The sequence below is a fragment of the Trichophyton verrucosum genome, assembly GCF_000151505.1.
Source record: "Trichophyton verrucosum HKI 0517 chromosome Unknown contig00395_1.f1.exp, whole genome shotgun sequence".
NCBI classification, from domain to species: Eukaryota; Fungi; Ascomycota; class Eurotiomycetes; order Onygenales; family Arthrodermataceae; genus Trichophyton; species Trichophyton verrucosum.
Genome location: NW_003315370.1, coordinates 34,058 through 50,771, shown reverse-complemented (window position 1 = coordinate 50,771; position 16,714 = coordinate 34,058). Strand labels below are relative to the sequence as shown.

Here is a 16,714-nt window from a genome sequence, read left to right as displayed (position 1 = left end):
CCTAATGCACCTGCAAATCCCAAAAAACGATTATCCATTGCATCGGCCTCATCTAATCCTCCTGCAAATTTGAAGCGCCAGCGAACGCACCCTTTACGGCAAACGTCATTTCCCATATCCGCCGATAGTGACCCGCGCGTTTACACAGGGGCCAGCTCAAGATCGGAAGCCGAAGTGAGTGTAACGGGTAGCTTCACAGGGTCATTTGCTGGGAGTCTTGGTGGCAGTACGGTTGGCGGAAGGGGGAGGAAGAAGAAGAGTAAAAAGGACAAGGACGGTGCGGCGAGTGTAAAAGGCGGAGCTGACGGCTCTGTCGGTGGGCGTGGGGACACAGGTACATCTGTGAAAAATGGAACAAACCAAGGCGACGAGGACGCAGATAATGATGATGATGATTACATCGAGGAGCCCGAGATCGATGGTGGCGCGGCCGTTGACGCGGCTGCTGAAAAGAAAAATCTCGCGTACGTTCAATGAATTCTACCCTCTAGGGCCCATTCCGAAGATTCATACTGACACAAAAAATGGCTTAGGATTTTGATGGATGCATTTAACCCCGAGCAGTCGTCTCGATACGATTGTTTCAAGCGCACTAAACTGAACAAATCTACCCTTCGAAAGATTGTGAATCAGACATTATCTCAATCTGTTCCCCCTAATGTCGTCACCACCATTGGAGGTTATACCAAAGTATTTATTGGGGAAATTGTCGAAAAGGCGAGAACAATTCAAGCTGAGTGGGCCGAGGCATTTGATGCAGGCGCTATTGCCGACGCTGAAGCGGAAGAGGCAGCACAGCATCGCAAACGGCAGGAACAAGCAGATAAAGAGAAGGAAAATAACAGTACTCAGACCTCATTACAACCAGTCCACGGGGATAGTTCTGGTACGTTGGCTGTGAAACCTGAGTCATCTGAAAACGGGCCAGCTAGTAGTGCGATGGAAGGCATCCAGTCTGCGCCGCTACCGGCTTCAACGCCTCCTCATACTCATGTTACAACCCAGAGTACTGCCGCCACGGAGGGGGCTTCTCTTGATAACTCAACGCTTGCCCCTAGGAAGTCAATCAAGCTCCCGCCAAACCCTCATCGTGGGCCACTTTTACCGTCACATATTCGTGAGGCATTGCGACGATATAAACTCAGTGCACAGGGTGATAATGTTGGGTTTTCCGGCCTGAGTTTGAAAGGATTTGGTGTAAAGGGGCCATTTGCATGGAGTGTCAGGGGAACCGGTGGGAGGAGGCTCTTTGGTTAAGGCAACTTTTGAGTTTTACTGAGCTTTATACGAAGCTTCGCAACGGTATTATTTTCTAATGCTAAGGTTGGGATTGTTATTCTTCTCATCGGAATTTTCGGTGGGCTGGAGTTATTGGGCGGGATTTGTAACTGGCGCACTATCTTCTCTTTCCTAGGTCACTGGAGCATTTGAACACGGAAGGATGTGATACCTATGTACTTTTTCTGCATTATCTATCCTAGCGTTATTTGGCTCTGGAAAGCTTCTGAGTCCAAATTAGCTAAATAGCATTTTACTAGTGGCTGGACATCTCTATTAAGTTCTTAAGAGGTTGATAGTAATATAACAAATATAGCTCGTAATATACACTGAAAAAATCAGGTAGATCTTTTCGAAATGTCAACCAGACCTCAGATAACTCCCATAGGCAAAAATGAAAGAGTAGCAAATAAAAAACATTGGTGGAGAAGGGGATCAAATATCACACTTCCGCCCATATCACTTCTCCTACGTACCGAAGTCCCGTAATTTACTCCTTTTGCCCCCGTTTCCGCATATGCCTGGCTCTAAGCTGTTGGTTCTTCAACTCCCGTTCAGCTCTGATCTCCGCCTTGCGCCGCTCTTCATAGGCCTTCGCATTTTCGAGTTCCTTCTTATTAAGCCGCGGCATACGACCAGTCGGGTCAGATTCCTCCTTTTCACCGGTCATTTCGCCTAGTTTATTCTTTACATCTTTGACAGTATCTTTGTAAGCAGATTTCAGTCCATCCATGGCTCGGTCAATGGCGCTGATATCTTGGGGTGGTATATGTGTCTCAGGTGTCGGCTGTGAAGTAACTGGTTTGGAAATGGTTTGGATTCGGCTTGGAGCAGGCGTGGATGAGTCTTGTGAGGTGGGGTTCTTAGGAAGAGGTCCAAGGCCGACTAATTTGCGTAACCGAGGGGTGGTCATTATATAGGTCTGGCATACAGACAAGGCACCGGTCGTGAGGAAGTAGAGTTGTAGAATGCCAGGCCAGAATGTCATGGTCAACGCTGTAACAATAGGAAGAGAATATACCATAATCTTTCCTAAAGTAGAGTTCATTAGATTGCTCAACCCGGTATCGCCGCCACGCTAGAAACGAGTACAATGTTAGCACATGATTATACGCTTGATAAAAGGGGTGAAAGCCACTTACCCTGAGAGCTACGAACATCAGAGCACCAGTTGCGAAGGGAAGGGCATAGTAAGGGTCAGGCATAGTTACGTCCTGTAGCCATAGGACGCTTTCGTTATCCAATCCTGGAACGGGGAGAGCAGACATTCCTCGAAGAACTCTGAAGCATCCAAAACCAAGTGGTATCTGGAGAAGAGGTAGAAAGGCCTTCCAGGGCTTTATTCCATGTTCCTGGTTCAACAAAGCAAGCTCGTTCTTCGCCTTCAGTGCTCCAACATTGTCGTTTTCGCGTACACAGTGCATCACACGTTCTCGAATTGGTGTAGTACGCGGTTTTAGAGCCTTAAGTTTGGTAGAAACTTCGGCGGAGGATACAATTGAGTTGAATAGTACAACTCGAATTAGCACAGCTGTAGCTACAGTTGCAGTCCACCATGGCAAACCACCTGTTATATGTAGTGTCTCTAGAAGAAACTGGACCATCGAGGAGGGACCCCATCCGTAGTCTAAGCCAAGTTCTTTAAGATAGCCAATCTTCTCTGGAATGTGTGAGAGATCTATATCGGCCAAGCTACCACCGGAAAGTGCATCGGAACCAGGTGTGATGCCTCCAGTTACTGGTGCGGTTGCCGGTTCGCTTGGGGTAGAAGTAATAGCGGAAGATGTCGCTGTGGTGGATGCAAATCGGGGGGAGATTTTGATCGGCCCTGAGCTCCGGGAAAGTCGTAGGGCACTTAGCGCAGTGCCATTTCCACGAAGTGAACTCGATCGAATCTGGATATTCCTTGCTGGGTTTAGGGAAGAAAACTATTTTATTAGAACACGGTCAGTTGGACTCCGAGATGGCGTAAAGAAAAATTTCGTTGCACCAAGCTTTTTTTTACCTGTCGTTGCGATTGTGAGGATCTGAGGATTGGAGACTGTGTAATTACACGAGAGTGCCTAATTCCAGCTCTAGAGAGCATCTTGAGAGCGGGATATCGAGAAATTCAGTTTCAGTGGTGATATTGATTGATAGATGCTTGCGATTCGGTAAATTTTTCAAGTTGAAGTTCAAAGGGAAAAAAGTTTGGCGTGTATTTCAGGAAGGTTTGCCGGCCGCGTTTAACTTGCGGCTAAAAGTCTAATTACTGCAGGCGGAATTCAATACCATTGTCTACTACTTGTTGACTCGTTTATACGGCTGGATGGGGTTGAATATGGATGCGAAAGATAAATATAGCAATTGCAGTTCCCTCCTGCTGAAAATATGGAATGAAGACGTAATATCGAAGGTAGCAGTTCATTATCCTAACGCCATTCAGTCGACGGTAGTCTTCCATTAGGTAGATGGAAATACGGACATCATTACCGTGTACATAGAACTAGTTAAACACAGGGAAAAGTGGTATATCTATGGCTGTGGTGTTTGCCCTGGGTAGCACCTCCATCAGCCAATCAAGCGCGCAAAAAGAAATGGTCTATTACTTCAACAACATGACATTATTTGATTGTGTAGCTCAGTTGTGCCCCTTTTACCGCCTGCGCTGTGGTATATCGCGGAGATCAATTCCGCCGCCGATGGGCTGCTGCGTCCGTCGATGGGTAGGGAATACCTAGATCACAACATTAGTTGATACACTGGGAACGAGAACATTAGATTATTGGCCTACTTTTGTATTCGACCAGCCTAGTCTAAAGGCTGCCTCATGTGCAAATAGCTCTCCAAATCCAAGCATAAGCCCGTTGACGAAAGGGAGGATGAGGTTGATAGCGGCACCCTGTATTATCCGCCAGTAAGATGGGGGTGTGTAAAGAGTCACAGGAGCAGCGGGAGCAGGCCCGGATGGGGGAGACAGCTCGATAGTGGCTGAGTAGTTCTCCGAGTCCGAAGGAAGAGTGACTGCTGAATCGGATAGCTCTACCCTCGGTGTGCTCTCGTTCGACGCCATGGTTGAGTATTGTGTGAGAAGCAGGCAGCTGGTGCGGTTGACCGAAAGTCGAGGGGAGGGGACTTCGTCAAGCGATACTATATGAGGGGAAAAAAAGAAGAGAAAAGGCAAGCAGCGTGTGCACTCGAGGCCGGCTCTGACAACAGCTCTGCTTAACAGGATGACTCTGCCGCCGTGCCTGTTTGTTTTCTATACTCCCTCTATCCAGCTTCTTCGCTCTTGTCTCCAATCGAAGGAACTCCGGGCGGTGGAGTTCTCTCTGCCTTAGGTAATCGGGGCCAAGGCGAGGCCGGGCGGGAAGATCGATATCCCGTGTCTGATTACCTAATCTGATATCCAGGCACCCAAAGTGACGTAAAAGCAGAAGACGAAAGACAAACACCAGAGACCAGCACAGCAGCTTTTTCTTCCTTTCCCATCACTTGACTTGTGTAGCAAATATCTGTTATCAGAGTGTTTTATGGTCGTCTTGTTTCTTAGAAGCAAAAACTTTTCCCGTTACTCTAGGGTATTGCCGATTCCTGCGAGCCCCGCAGCCGCCGACCATGGCCTCTGCCGAAGACGAGATGATCTCGCACTTCTGTGCTATCACAGGAGCCACTCCAGCTGTGGTATGTATGGTTCTGGCCTCTGTTACCTCTGTGGCACCTGTTTTTTTCGGTGGTTGTCCAAAGACTGACATGCATCTAAGGCTAGGGAACACTTGGTAGCCAACAACTGGGATCTAGATATGGCGATTGCAGAAGTTTACCCAGAAGAAGAGAGGCCAGAATCAGATTATGATGACATGGACGATAGTCGACAGGCTGAGGCAACAGCGGGTGCTCAGGGAGTAGCAGCTTCTCACGCACAAGGAGCTGGATCAAAATCTAGAGCCGGTGCCAAAAAATTTGCAACGCTGGGGGACCTTGGCTCCGGGGACGGTGGAGGCCCTCCTTCTCATGATTATGACGACGATGAACCTCAAGATCTCTTTGCTGGAGGTGAGAAATCCGGGCTTGCGGTCCAGAATCCAGATGATATCAAGCGAAAAATTATCGAAAAGGCTAAGAAGTACGAACTCCCTTTTTCTGAGCAGCCCTGACATTGTTGCTAACGATGCTGTAGGGCAATGCCGCCTGTCGAACGTAACCCAACCCCTGCAAAATCGCATTTTACCGGAACTGCTCGCACCCTCGGGGGAGATGACACTCCCAGTCGGATCATTGAAGATCCCAATGCGAATCAGCCGCAGCCGCTCGAGCGCGTACATCGAACTCTTCACTTTTGGAATGATGGGTTTTCAGTTGATGATGGTGACCTATACAGATCCTCCGATCCTAAGAATGCACAGATACTAGAGGGCATCCGACAGGGACGCGCTCCACTCTCCATCATGAATGTTCAGGTTGGGCAGGATGTAGATGTCCAAGTAAAACAGCATGATTCAGACTACGTGAGACCTAAGGGGAAGTTTAAGGCCTTTTCCGGATCCGGCCAACGACTCGGTAGCCCAACTCCCGGTGTGGTGTCTGCAGCATCAGCAGCTGTACCACCAGCAGCGCCTGCTCCGGCTGAGGCTAGTACAGGTCCTGAGCAGCCAAAGATCGATGAGTCCCAACCTACGGTCACCCTCCAAATTAGACTGGGTGATGGCACACGGTTAACCAGCCGGTTTAACACCACGCATACTATTGGTGACGTGTATCAGTTCGTGGCGGCAGCTAGTCCGGTCAGCCAACAGCGAGAATGGGTTCTCATGACAACTTTCCCGAGTACAGAGCTCAATGACCGCTCTGCCATTCTCGGAGACCTCAAGGAGTACAAGCGCGGCGGCGTCGTAGTTCAAAAATGGACTTAAGATACCTATTAGGCAAAGCGTCGTTGTTGATATCTGTCTAGATAGAGAGGAATAGTCTTCATCCAAAGATCTCTCTGGCCTTAGAAGGGATGAAATAATGGCCATCAACCAATTTATGGATATATGTTCTTATCAGTAGACAAAAATTAGCACCTGCCCGCTTAATAATCTAGTTGGAAGCTTGATAAGCCAAACTTCTATCAAAAAGATTCAAAGAAACCCCAAAATCTTTGCAAGATTCTTCATGTTGTTATATGCTGGAAATACTGTTTACCTCCAGATATATGTCTACTTAAGGCGATAATTCATCATGCCGCTAGATGGTGTCAAAAATATACTCCTGGTACGTTTGCCCCGCGAGATTGCAGCTTATCGATAGCAAATATGAGCCCGCCTCAAGTCATGGATCACGGCAACAAAGCTTAGGAGAGCCAAATCTCTTTGAGCCTATGATATTACTATTCCAAATATTCGCTAACGTGTGGCTCGTCTTGTAGGTTCTCTCCGGGAAAGGTGGAGTGGGAAAGTCCTCCGTCACACTCCAGCTTGCGCTCTCTCTCACACTCCGAGGACGGTCGGTTTGCATATTGGACATTGATCTTACAGGACCTTCGATGCCGCGGCTGGTAGGCAAGGAAAATGCAAAAATAGTACAAGCTTCCGGCGGCTGGGTTCCTGTGAGCGTATATCCTGCTTCAGACTCGGACACTACCACACCTGCACCTATACCTTCGACAGATAACCCAGAAGGGAATGACAACAGCATAGCTCGCCCCTATGGGCCCCTACGATGTATGTCCTTGGGATTTCTACTGCGAGATAGGGGCGATGCTGTGATATGGCGAGGGCCAAAAAAAACGGCCATGATCCGCCAGTTTCTATCAGACGTCATATGGGGAGACACGGATTATCTACTGATAGATACTCCTCCAGGAACAAGTGATGAACATATCGCAATCGCCGAACAACTACTAAGTCAAGCTACGACGTCCCCCACCTCAGGATTAACACAGCCGCGCCTCGCTGGTGCCGTATTAGTCACTACTCCTCAGGCTGTAGCTATATCCGACGTGCGAAAGGGAGTCAATTTTTGTGCAAAGACGAACATTCCGGTCCTTGGTGTGGTTGAGAATATGTCTGGATATACGTGTCCTTGTTGCGGGGAAGTGAGCAATGTTTTCTCCAAGGGTGGAGGGAAGGTGATGGCTGATGATATGGGCATACGCTTTCTGGGAGCTGTCCCGATTGATGTGAGTTTCGGGGAGATGGTTGAGGGCCCTCGTTCGGATTCAGGTGAGAATAAGGAGGAGCAGAAGGCAGAGAAATTAGAGACGAATGGTAGTCAGCCTCTGGAGAGCCCGTTGGTTGAAAGATATCAAAAATGTTGGTCCCAGCCGACTTTTGAAAGCCTTGCGAAAGAGGTCATTCAGCTAGTGGAAACAACTTGAACAATCCACAGCATGATATGGCCTTCAGTTTAATAGAAGAGCTTTGGAGTTTGGGCGGGCTGGAGTTTGGGATGAGGGCAAAGTGTCAATTTATATCTCCGTTGGGGTCATTCGAAGCTTTATATACAACAGAAGGAATGAAATGACTAATTATCATGAAATTACTGTGAAAATGACTTATTAAATACCCAAATTACAACCACAAATGATGTTGTTAAACCATAAAGGGGTAAAATGCCCCATAAAGTCAAGGTTATATCTGGATCCATCCCCGACTCTAATTTGAGAATATGGCTTCTTTGCTGCAGCGCATTTTTATCTTTTAAAATGATGAGGTTTAGTGAACATTGGTCCTTTCCTATTTAGCTTCCATCATACGTCCGGACCGATTTCCAGATATATAGAAGAGAAACGTGATTCCAAGGGGTCAGTCGTGGTGGGTATCTGTCGTTTATGAGCAAGAACACCTATGTAAAGCCGTGCTGCTACTCCATTCGTGAGAGCTACACCGCCAGTTGACAACTTGCCATCTAGTTTGCAGCACGCTCCCCTTACCATCCCCTGGGTTCAACAAGTTAAAATATACTGAGGTACCCTCGGTAGACTTCAGCCGAGAATCGAGAACCGAGAAAGCGAGAATTCAGGTACGGGTGGCTAGTTACCAGTATCCACAGGGTATGCGTATTCGCATCACTAGTACCAGGTTTTCCATCACCTTGCTGCAAGCTCTTGCGTACGTTAGAATAGAACGTTGAAAGGTAGCTCTTATAGGTGGCGTGTAGGTGAAGACTAACAACGACGCGTTATCGAAGGCAATCGTCTGAGGGAAGACGCTTCAGTACCCAGTACTAAGCTCCACGCCTAATGTCCAACTGGATAACGTCCTAGTTACCTATGTATAGTGAAGCAAGTTACTTAGTATAAGGGAGTCAGGAAGTGTCTTTCATGCCTTTCGCGGCACGCGGCAAAAGCTCTGGCTGATGTGCCGAAAGTAGTTTAGTCAGGGAAGTGACAGCTGACTCAGCAATCCAATGGGGCCGCGCCAACAACAACCAATAAGAATTCTTTATATTAATGACTAATCTAGACTGTCGGAAGTTAAATGGTTCCACAGTCGAGGAGGGCGAAGGCCGAAGTGTACTTCTTTGCAACAGTTTATCCCCTCTGAATGAGAAAATAGTTAAGAGTCTAGAGATGTCACCGATAGTATTGACAGCTGTCTTAAGGATATTGAAAGAGAGTATCCGATTGTGTGAGAGAGATATAGGTATGAAACTGAGATGTCCTGGTGCCTGAGCCTGGATATCGAGTGAAAGAGAGTTATGAAAGCACCCTAATATAATGATTCAGGATATCGACTGTCTAAAAGTTACATTATCCGGGCCCGCGAATCACCATGCACTGAAACCTGAATGCGTTGTTTTATCGACCTTCACTGTTCCTCCGTGTTCGACATCAAACTAACTTCAGGATGTCCATACTTAAATAAAAGAACAGAACGGCTTGATACATATCTGACCAGTTAACTACCTAATCAAGTGAAAGCCCTGAAGTTGGCTCATCACCTACCTAGCAGTTACCTGGAACACGGCCAAACGCTTTGTTTGCGCTATGGATACGAACCAGTCCGAGTTGAATCTGACAAACGCCGTAACAAAGGCATATGGATGCTTGAGCAAGGCACAGTCCTTGGAAGGGATAACAAAACAAAACCAACAGTCAGGAAAGTGTCATGATTGGGCTATGGTTCACATACCCTAATGTGAGGTCAGGGCAAAAAGCTCCGCTGCCCCCTATACCCAAGGCTGTGAGCCATTTTAGTACCAGTTATAATGTGTTGCGGGTATGAATATGATGCAATAAAAATAGTGTACTTAGCAGAGGGTACAATGATGCCCTCTCACGTTCTGGGTAGGTAGGTAATTAGATATGCCTCAAGTGATAAATAACTCCCGCCTCGCACTATTGGAGACAGGCATTTTTGTATTCAATTACGAACAAGCCTGCAGTTTCTACTGTCCAGAGTTCCCCTCTAAACTATCGCTTTTACTTTAGATTCAGGGCATTCCCTCCTAAAGGCAATGATGCCTCATCTCAAAACATCAACCATCGCCCTTCTCCTACCCCTGCTTTTCTCTCCCGTTAACGCAGAAGATGTTAAGCTAGTGGGCTGTGATGCTGTCGGGTGCCCCCCGCACTATGATAGCGATCGCTGCACCGTTGAAAATACCACCTTTATAGGAGTCGGGGTGTCCCCTATTCCGGATGTTCCCTCAGAACTAAAAGGCTTCTCCCTTGTCAAGGCTGTCAACGTCTCGGCCACACCGGTCCAGTTTAACGGCTCGCGAGTACGTCCTATCAGGTCGTTTTACTACCTAGGCACCCCGGAGCATACAGAGACGAACAGCCTCTCCGGCTGTGCAGTTATCTTCAACGATCCACCGGCCAACAAGTTCACGCCCCCTAGTGGGGCCGATACTTTTGCTGCCACTGGGACCTGCGCTGATGTTATTCAGCAAAAGTGCATTGATACAATCACGCAGCGAGCTAGGGATGCAGCCAACCGGGCCGGGGGTAATGCCAATGCCTGTAACGCGCTCGACCGAGAATTGAAGAAGGATGATTTTAGCGGATGCTCCTTATTCGGGGGCCACGGTACCTCCCTCGGAAACTTCACTATCAAGTCAATTGGGAACCTCCATGCTGCCAGAAACTCTTCGGACTGCTGGCCAGTGCAGCGGAAGTCGGATGGGCTAATGCAGATCGCCGAGGTGATTTCAAATGTAAGCTGAGATGATGAGATCGGTTTCATAAAAATAAGCTGCATGGCGCTAATTAAAACTTTATTAACCGCAGGGGACCTCCTCAAGAGCCGAGGATTTCTTCAGTGAGGCCTACAAGATCACTCCGGTCGTGACTGTGTTCCTTGGTGGAAACAATCATAGGCTTGCCCACAATACTACATCCCAAATGACGTGTCTGAAGATGGTTAGCCACAGACACTACCCGTACAGTGAGAATTCCGCGGCTGCCCTAAGGGGAGGCTGGTTAGCTGTTACTATCGCCACACTCATAGGGATTGTCGTAATGTAATGGCAGTCTAACTATTCTAAATGGTTAGTAGAGCCCAGCTTCGAAGGGCTGTCTCTATATTTTGTTGGAGGATGCCGAAGGACCTCCTTATATTTACTACAATAGACACAGGATCTTGCTTGGGCTGTGAGGCCGATCTCGACCAGTTAGTTGCCAGCAGTTACCGGCTGTGACGGCCCTGCTATTAAACTACAACTACATGCCACTTGTGACACGCTAAACAAAAAGAAGAACTAATTCCATTGGTTTAGATACACATTCTGACATACAGAAGTCGGTTTGTATACCACATATGCCAGAGTACAGAGTATAGATAGGTAAATAGAGTCATGATAATCGTGAAATGTTCATTATTCCGCTTCGTGAATCGTGACATGTAGACCATAAGGACGACCATAAGGAAAAGCAAGCTTGTATGGCATGACTTCAATCGTCAGGGAGGTGGCTAAGCCGAGCATTTTGTTTCTCTAAAACATCTCGTAGCTTTTCCTGTGCAGATACAAGCGATGTGACCTCTTGGCTGGATTTACCATGAGCGCGACTCATTTTCCCAACCCAGCTGAGGAACCCTTGCAATTCATCCAGAACGGAGGATTTCCTAGAGTGGGATTTTTGCTTGTGTCCATTGATATGTGGAAGTTCATCGTAGTCTGGAATGTCCACTATCGCGTCAGTCGAAGGCCATGGCCTGTCTGGCTCAGTCAAGTGATAAGATCTATCGGCCTGGGCATCTAGATGGACAGCAGATATAACAGGACGTGTCATCATTGACTGTCCAGTAGCATTGTAATCGCCGCTTTCAAGACGAGTGTCAAGAGCCCAGGGCAGATACGGCAGCCTCCCTTTGTCTACCGGATGATGGTTGCGGGTTGGGGGAATGGTCTCTTCATGAGCAGGGACCAGTTCTCTTCTTACGGTGTGCCTGTGAGATTCAGCCTGCTGCTGTGTCGTGTTTGTCTCAGCCCATGCCTGAGGAAGTGAATTGCGGAAATCAAAGAGACCCGTTGGCCGGGGTATTGGATTGAGGTAGTCGTAAGTGGACGAATACCGACCATGACCATCCACAGTGCTGATATCGTCACCCACGACCAAGACATTGTCGTCTGCCAGCCTCTCCGTGCTAGAGCTTGCCTCTTCCACTGTTAAAAGGCCATGATCACTCGTTCGTGCAGGTGCTCTGATTTCACCCAGAGGCGGTCTATGGCTCCCGTATTCATTTGCAAGACTTAGCTTGCTTCGGCCGCATATCTCGGCTATAGCATCCAAAGTCACCTGTATATTGGGCTCGATAGACTGTAGTATGCCTTCTATACCGAACTCATCAACTGACGGAAGACGTGCTGGAGGAGCGTTAGTCGTCTGTTGTTCTCTGTCTGAGCTCCGCCTCCTTGACATTGTAGATTCCCTCTCCGGTCCTCCAGAATAGGTCCGAACAATAACCGGTTGAGAAGACAGGGAGGCCCGGCTGGCAATAGAGGCAGACTGACGATGTTTCCGCTGAGGAGGCCTAGTAATCCCATGAAGTTGCCGCAAAGCAGTGGTCCGTCGAGCAAGCGTAGGATCGTCCAGGGCGGGATTGAATAGCCGGCCGCGAGTCCCCAATGTAGAGAGAGACTGGTTTGCCCATGGCTGAGGTGTAGGAAGAGACGAGGAGAGATGCTCTATACTGGCTAGGGATGACGGCCGATCAGAGCTGGAATCCATCCCGAGTGTGTGAGTATGTGTCAGGCGCAGGGCATACGTGGAGTAGATCTGTCTGCAGCAACAGGAGTCCCTCTTGGCTCATCAAGCTGGGATATGGTCAGGCTGGTCTCCCCACGACTGTACTGGCATAAGTAAATCGATGATGCGTGTCAGGATATGTATGACGAGACGGCCTTGACTATGCGACTGGGCTGCATATACGCATGTCCGCCAGGGATTGGATGGTCAGCGGGAGTGCAAGCAAGGTCGGGATGAAGCTGGAGATGCCACACTTTCCCCGGCCTTCAGTGTCCCCCGGAAACCGTTGAGGAGGGATGTCTCAGGCTTTATTCGGTGACAGGCCCTCCATGACGCGGGCGGCCTGCAGAAGATGTGTTGGCACCGTTATCCGTCGCTTGTTATATCATGCTGGCGGCTGGCTAGGGTTGCGGGGGACCTCCCGGAGTCCCGTGTTTAGCTACACCTGGCGGAAGATCGATGTTCCGCATTTGAGGGCTGCTCGGCGGCCCCAGGTCCCGTCTAGTGCTGAGGTGGAGGCGCGGATGGGAGGATACACTCCGTGGGACGAGGATGAACAGTTCGGTCAGAGGCCGGTCGACGGGTAGACATAGCAAGGGAAAGACATGCAGGAGCCTTGAGGGGCCCATTGCATCGAAGCTGACGGGGGGATCATTGCCTCAACCATGAGCAGGTTCTATGTTTGTTTCTCTCCCATCGACTTCTTGCTAGTAGATGCATGTAGTGCTGTGCTGACATGGATATATCTACGCATAGTTCGGAGATTCGGACGGGTCAGACAACGACTTGAACGATGATAATCTTCCGTTCCCGAAGCCGATATCGAGAGCTTCTTTTCTAACGCCGGATTTCGATGCCACAACTTTCCTGGCCTCGCTATCAAACCGCCACCAGTCGTTGGCTGATCTACAGACCGAGCTTCGAGAGCTGAATGAGGCACTGAACAAGGAGCTTCTTGACCTTGTGAATGAGAATTACCAAGAGTTTTTGTCCCTTGGAGCTGCTCTGAAGGGTGGCCAGGACAAGGTCGAGGAGATTAGAGCTGGCTTGCTTGGGTTCCAGAGAAACGTGCAAGGGATAAAAGATCAGTTCGAGGCAAAGAAAAAAGAGATACGGGAATGTCTCGATGAAAAGAAACGGCTACGGTCAAAGATTTCGGTTGGGTACGAACTACTAGATGTTGCAGAAAGGATCGAATTGTTGGAGACGAATCTCATGATCCGGCCTGGAAAGGATGCAACGGCAAAGGAGAATGGAGCTCAAGCGGAAGGTGATGATGAAAGTGATGGCCTGTCGGATGTCATACTAGGAAGCGAAGCAGACGATAGCGACGAAGATGGAGAAGAAAGTGAGAACGAGGGCGGAAACAAGGCGAGAATATCTCTTCGCAGGTTGGAGGCCCATATACAACAATATCTGAGTGTGAAGGTAATGGCGGATCGGATTGGAGAGAAACACCCTTTCATCTCCAGCCATGCCGGTAGGATTGATGCCATCAAGTCGGCTCTACTGCTTGACCTGAGCACCGCGCTAAAGGAAACAAGTAAACTTGGATCAAAGCGAGACGAAAAAATTTCTACAATACTACGGTTATATGACTCGCTGGGACACCATGACGAAGGACAGCAATGTTTGAAAAGGCTGGGAACAATAACTGAATAATTGAAGACTGCTTTATGCATGTTTAGAGAAAAAAACTTGCTTTGGAGTTTGGGCGGTTAACTCTTCTCAATGGAATAATATTTCTATCAAACGACGCCAAAATATAGATATACAGAATAATTTACATGTCTTCATTCCGCTAACTCTTAACATCCGGTCAACATGTGCAGAGGAGGAGAATTTTCGCTCTTGTATTCGCCGTTCAGGCTGAAGCCTGGACCATTGGTGGTGCTCAGTACCTTCGGTGATTGTCAGTCAAGCAGTAACTCGAGCAAGGGGAAAGAAGGGAAGAATGAGAAAACCTACAACTTCGGCAATATCCTTGGATATTTGGTCTGACATTCCAGCCGCATCTTTCTTGATTGCAGCAATAAAAGCACCCAGGTTGTTCTTGAGTTCTTCAGGAGAGAAGCCCAATTGACCAATTGCCAACTTGACGACACCAGATCTTTCTCTGTAAATACTGCCTCCACGCATATTTCTTACAGTGGTAGCAACATTGTCGACAACGGTGCCCAGCTTCGCGCTAGGCATCAAGCCCTTGGGACCCAGTACTCGGCCCAAACCGGCCTTATTCAGACTAGGCAAACTGTTGGTGTGACAGATACAGACATCAAAGTCAATATTTCCTGCCTTGATAGAGTTGAAAACTTCCTCTTCACCAACGATGTCGGCACCAGCAGCTTTGGCTTCCTTTGCGGCACGAGATCCTGGTGGACATATAACGCAGACTCGCAGATCGGACCGAACTGCATGCGGAAGACGTATCTGATTTCGAATCACGGGGCCGTCTCGTTTTGTGCGTAATTTGACATGGACTTCATACTTGACGGAGGAAGTATTCCGGCCTGCTTCGAATGCGCGAAGATATCTTGTCGTAGAAAAAAAGTTTTAAGGTAAGTATGAATTCTACACTTGAGAGGGAGAAGCAGCTTGTCCGCAAAAATGGACAATTGACGCAACAGGACAGTATACACACCTCATGGCATCGCATAGTGAAAATTGGATTGCATCTCGGATGTCATATTGGGTATACATTGGCTTCTTCTTCTTGGGCTTGGAGTCTTTCGACTTGGACGACTTTGAGGCATATCGTTGCTGTTGTTGGAGAGGGCATATAAAGGATGGAGCTATGACCTGGGGTCGTAGGGAGAAAGACAGTACTCCCCTCGACAGGGGAGCCAAGTATCTCGGGGTTGCAGCCATCGCAGCTCTTGAATTGATCTCAACCTCCTCGATCAAGCGTCAAATTCGAAGCTGCGCTCACCATCTGATTCGACCTGCACCAGAGGCCGACCTCTGGGCATGGATGAATTTCTTCGCGGATAAATTAAACTCCGTATCTGATTATATAAGCAACGGCTCTCCACTAAAACTAAGTTCGATACGTTGATCATGTAATCAGGAAGGCCTAAACCCTTACGCATTCCCAACGACGACGAAGAAGAAGCCATAAACAACAATACGAAGTGATAACCAATGAATCTGGTGGCTACACTCTTATCGAAGCGAAATGTCTTTAACACTGCCTTCAGACCCTCCTGTCAATCTATAGGCTGGCACTGATACTGACCATAGTTATCTAGTAACGGCCAAGTGAGCTGGACCTGACGAATCCTCTTTATCTATGGGCCTAGCAAACCAGCTATCAATGCCGGTGCTGAAAAAGTCGCTTGCGGGGAAAGAGAATTCGACAGCAGATACTCCCTGCAGCAGGGCAAAAGGAATTCTATCGATAGGATACCCCAGAAAACAGTGAATGTCCACCCGAGGAGTGTTACAGTAAGCATGAACTGCTTGGGTACATACTCATCCCTATTGCAATGGAGCTATGCATCAGATATGATAACTCCATACGTGGTACTCCGTGCGCTCGCATCTTGAGGCACAGCATTGTATGCCATAGGGAACTTCCACCTACCTAACTGCTCAGAAGCGTTGCTTGCTGCGATGCCCGACTTGGATTTACATTCACTTTAATGAGAGGCGTGCAGAGAACCGGGTAACCACTGTGCCGAGTGGTATATAATGGACATGCATTTTCTCATAAACCATTCACTTCATGAGGGCAAAATGCCGGGAATCTGCTCAATTTGCATCACGCGCTAGGGTGCTGCAGGGCTGATTTAGCTAGTTTTCATCTTCATGAACTTGTGTGTTTCACCAACTCATGCCCTTATCTGGGGTAAATATATGTGATATTCATCAAACTTCCTCACTGGCTATGGGACTATGAAGTAGTAGTCTGGAGGTCTAGCAGAGCGCGCCATGGCCTTCCCAAACTGCCTTCGTGTTCAGATTATGATCGTCGATCCCCAAGCTTGCTCTCAAAATAGCGATGGAAAGAAAAAGAAAGCATAAAATAAAGGTTGAGCAGCTTGGCTGAGAGATTGATCTGCAACCCCAGCCAGTAATATTCGCTCCCATTATTTTGCTGCAAGGTACAGGGTTGAGACTCAATTTTACCCCTTTCGAGTATTTAACTCGGGCTCGATTATTGGGGCTGAGGAATGAAATAGCCGTACGGTAACTAGGGGTATATAATCGATGGCTTTCTCCAAGGGGTTGTTTCCACTTATGATTTACCGATTTACCTCCCAAAATCATGACAGGAACGAA

At 48.1% G+C, this 16,714-nt stretch overlaps 8 protein-coding genes across 8 annotated transcripts; 5 read left to right on the top strand and 3 right to left on the bottom strand.

Moving 5' to 3' along the window:
- Window positions 1–267: 267 nt before the first annotated feature.
- TRV_05260 (transcription initiation factor TFIID subunit beta, putative) lies at window positions 268–1,257 on the top strand (the record flags this gene model as incomplete). The annotated part of the gene is made up of 2 exons (XM_003020616.1): window positions 268–464; window positions 534–1,257. Coding segments are annotated over 2 exons (921 nt in total), but the record flags the coding sequence as incomplete, so codon positions are not given.
- Window positions 1,258–1,768: 511 nt separating this feature from the next.
- Window positions 1,769–3,364, bottom strand: TRV_05259 (mitochondrial export translocase Oxa1, putative; the record flags this gene model as incomplete). The annotated part of the gene is made up of 3 exons (XM_003020615.1): window positions 1,769–2,356; window positions 2,421–3,206; window positions 3,332–3,364. The coding sequence occupies 3 exons, from the start codon at window positions 3,362–3,364 to the stop codon at window positions 1,769–1,771; spliced, it is 1,407 nt and encodes a 468-aa protein (XP_003020661.1).
- A 1,511-nt stretch (window positions 3,365–4,875) lies between these two features.
- On the top strand, window positions 4,876–6,170 carry TRV_05258 (uncharacterized protein; the record flags this gene model as incomplete). Its single annotated transcript, XM_003020614.1, has 3 exons — window positions 4,876–4,945; window positions 5,041–5,383; window positions 5,438–6,170. The coding sequence occupies 3 exons, from the start codon at window positions 4,876–4,878 to the stop codon at window positions 6,168–6,170; spliced, it is 1,146 nt and encodes a 381-aa protein (XP_003020660.1).
- A 310-nt stretch (window positions 6,171–6,480) lies between these two features.
- TRV_05257 (uncharacterized protein) lies at window positions 6,481–7,618 on the top strand (the record flags this gene model as incomplete). Its single annotated transcript, XM_003020613.1, has 2 exons — window positions 6,481–6,513; window positions 6,668–7,618. 2 exons carry the CDS (start codon window positions 6,481–6,483, stop codon window positions 7,616–7,618), a joined length of 984 nt encoding a protein of 327 aa, XP_003020659.1.
- A 2,084-nt stretch (window positions 7,619–9,702) lies between these two features.
- TRV_05256 (uncharacterized protein) lies at window positions 9,703–10,410 on the top strand (the record flags this gene model as incomplete). Its single annotated transcript, XM_003020612.1, has 1 exon — window positions 9,703–10,410. One exon carries the CDS (start codon window positions 9,703–9,705, stop codon window positions 10,408–10,410), a length of 708 nt encoding a protein of 235 aa, XP_003020658.1.
- A 727-nt stretch (window positions 10,411–11,137) lies between these two features.
- TRV_05255 (uncharacterized protein) lies at window positions 11,138–12,415 on the bottom strand (the record flags this gene model as incomplete). The annotated part of the gene is made up of 1 exon (XM_003020611.1): window positions 11,138–12,415. The coding sequence occupies one exon, from the start codon at window positions 12,413–12,415 to the stop codon at window positions 11,138–11,140; it is 1,278 nt and encodes a 425-aa protein (XP_003020657.1).
- Window positions 12,416–13,098: 683 nt separating this feature from the next.
- Window positions 13,099–14,095, top strand: TRV_05254 (uncharacterized protein; the record flags this gene model as incomplete). The annotated part of the gene is made up of 2 exons (XM_003020610.1): window positions 13,099–13,113; window positions 13,190–14,095. The coding sequence occupies 2 exons, from the start codon at window positions 13,099–13,101 to the stop codon at window positions 14,093–14,095; spliced, it is 921 nt and encodes a 306-aa protein (XP_003020656.1).
- Window positions 14,096–14,350: 255 nt separating this feature from the next.
- TRV_05253 (uncharacterized protein) lies at window positions 14,351–15,301 on the bottom strand (the record flags this gene model as incomplete). The annotated part of the gene is made up of 2 exons (XM_003020609.1): window positions 14,351–14,966; window positions 15,075–15,301. 2 exons carry the CDS (start codon window positions 15,299–15,301, stop codon window positions 14,351–14,353), a joined length of 843 nt encoding a protein of 280 aa, XP_003020655.1.
- Between the last annotated feature and the right edge of the window lie 1,413 nt (window positions 15,302–16,714).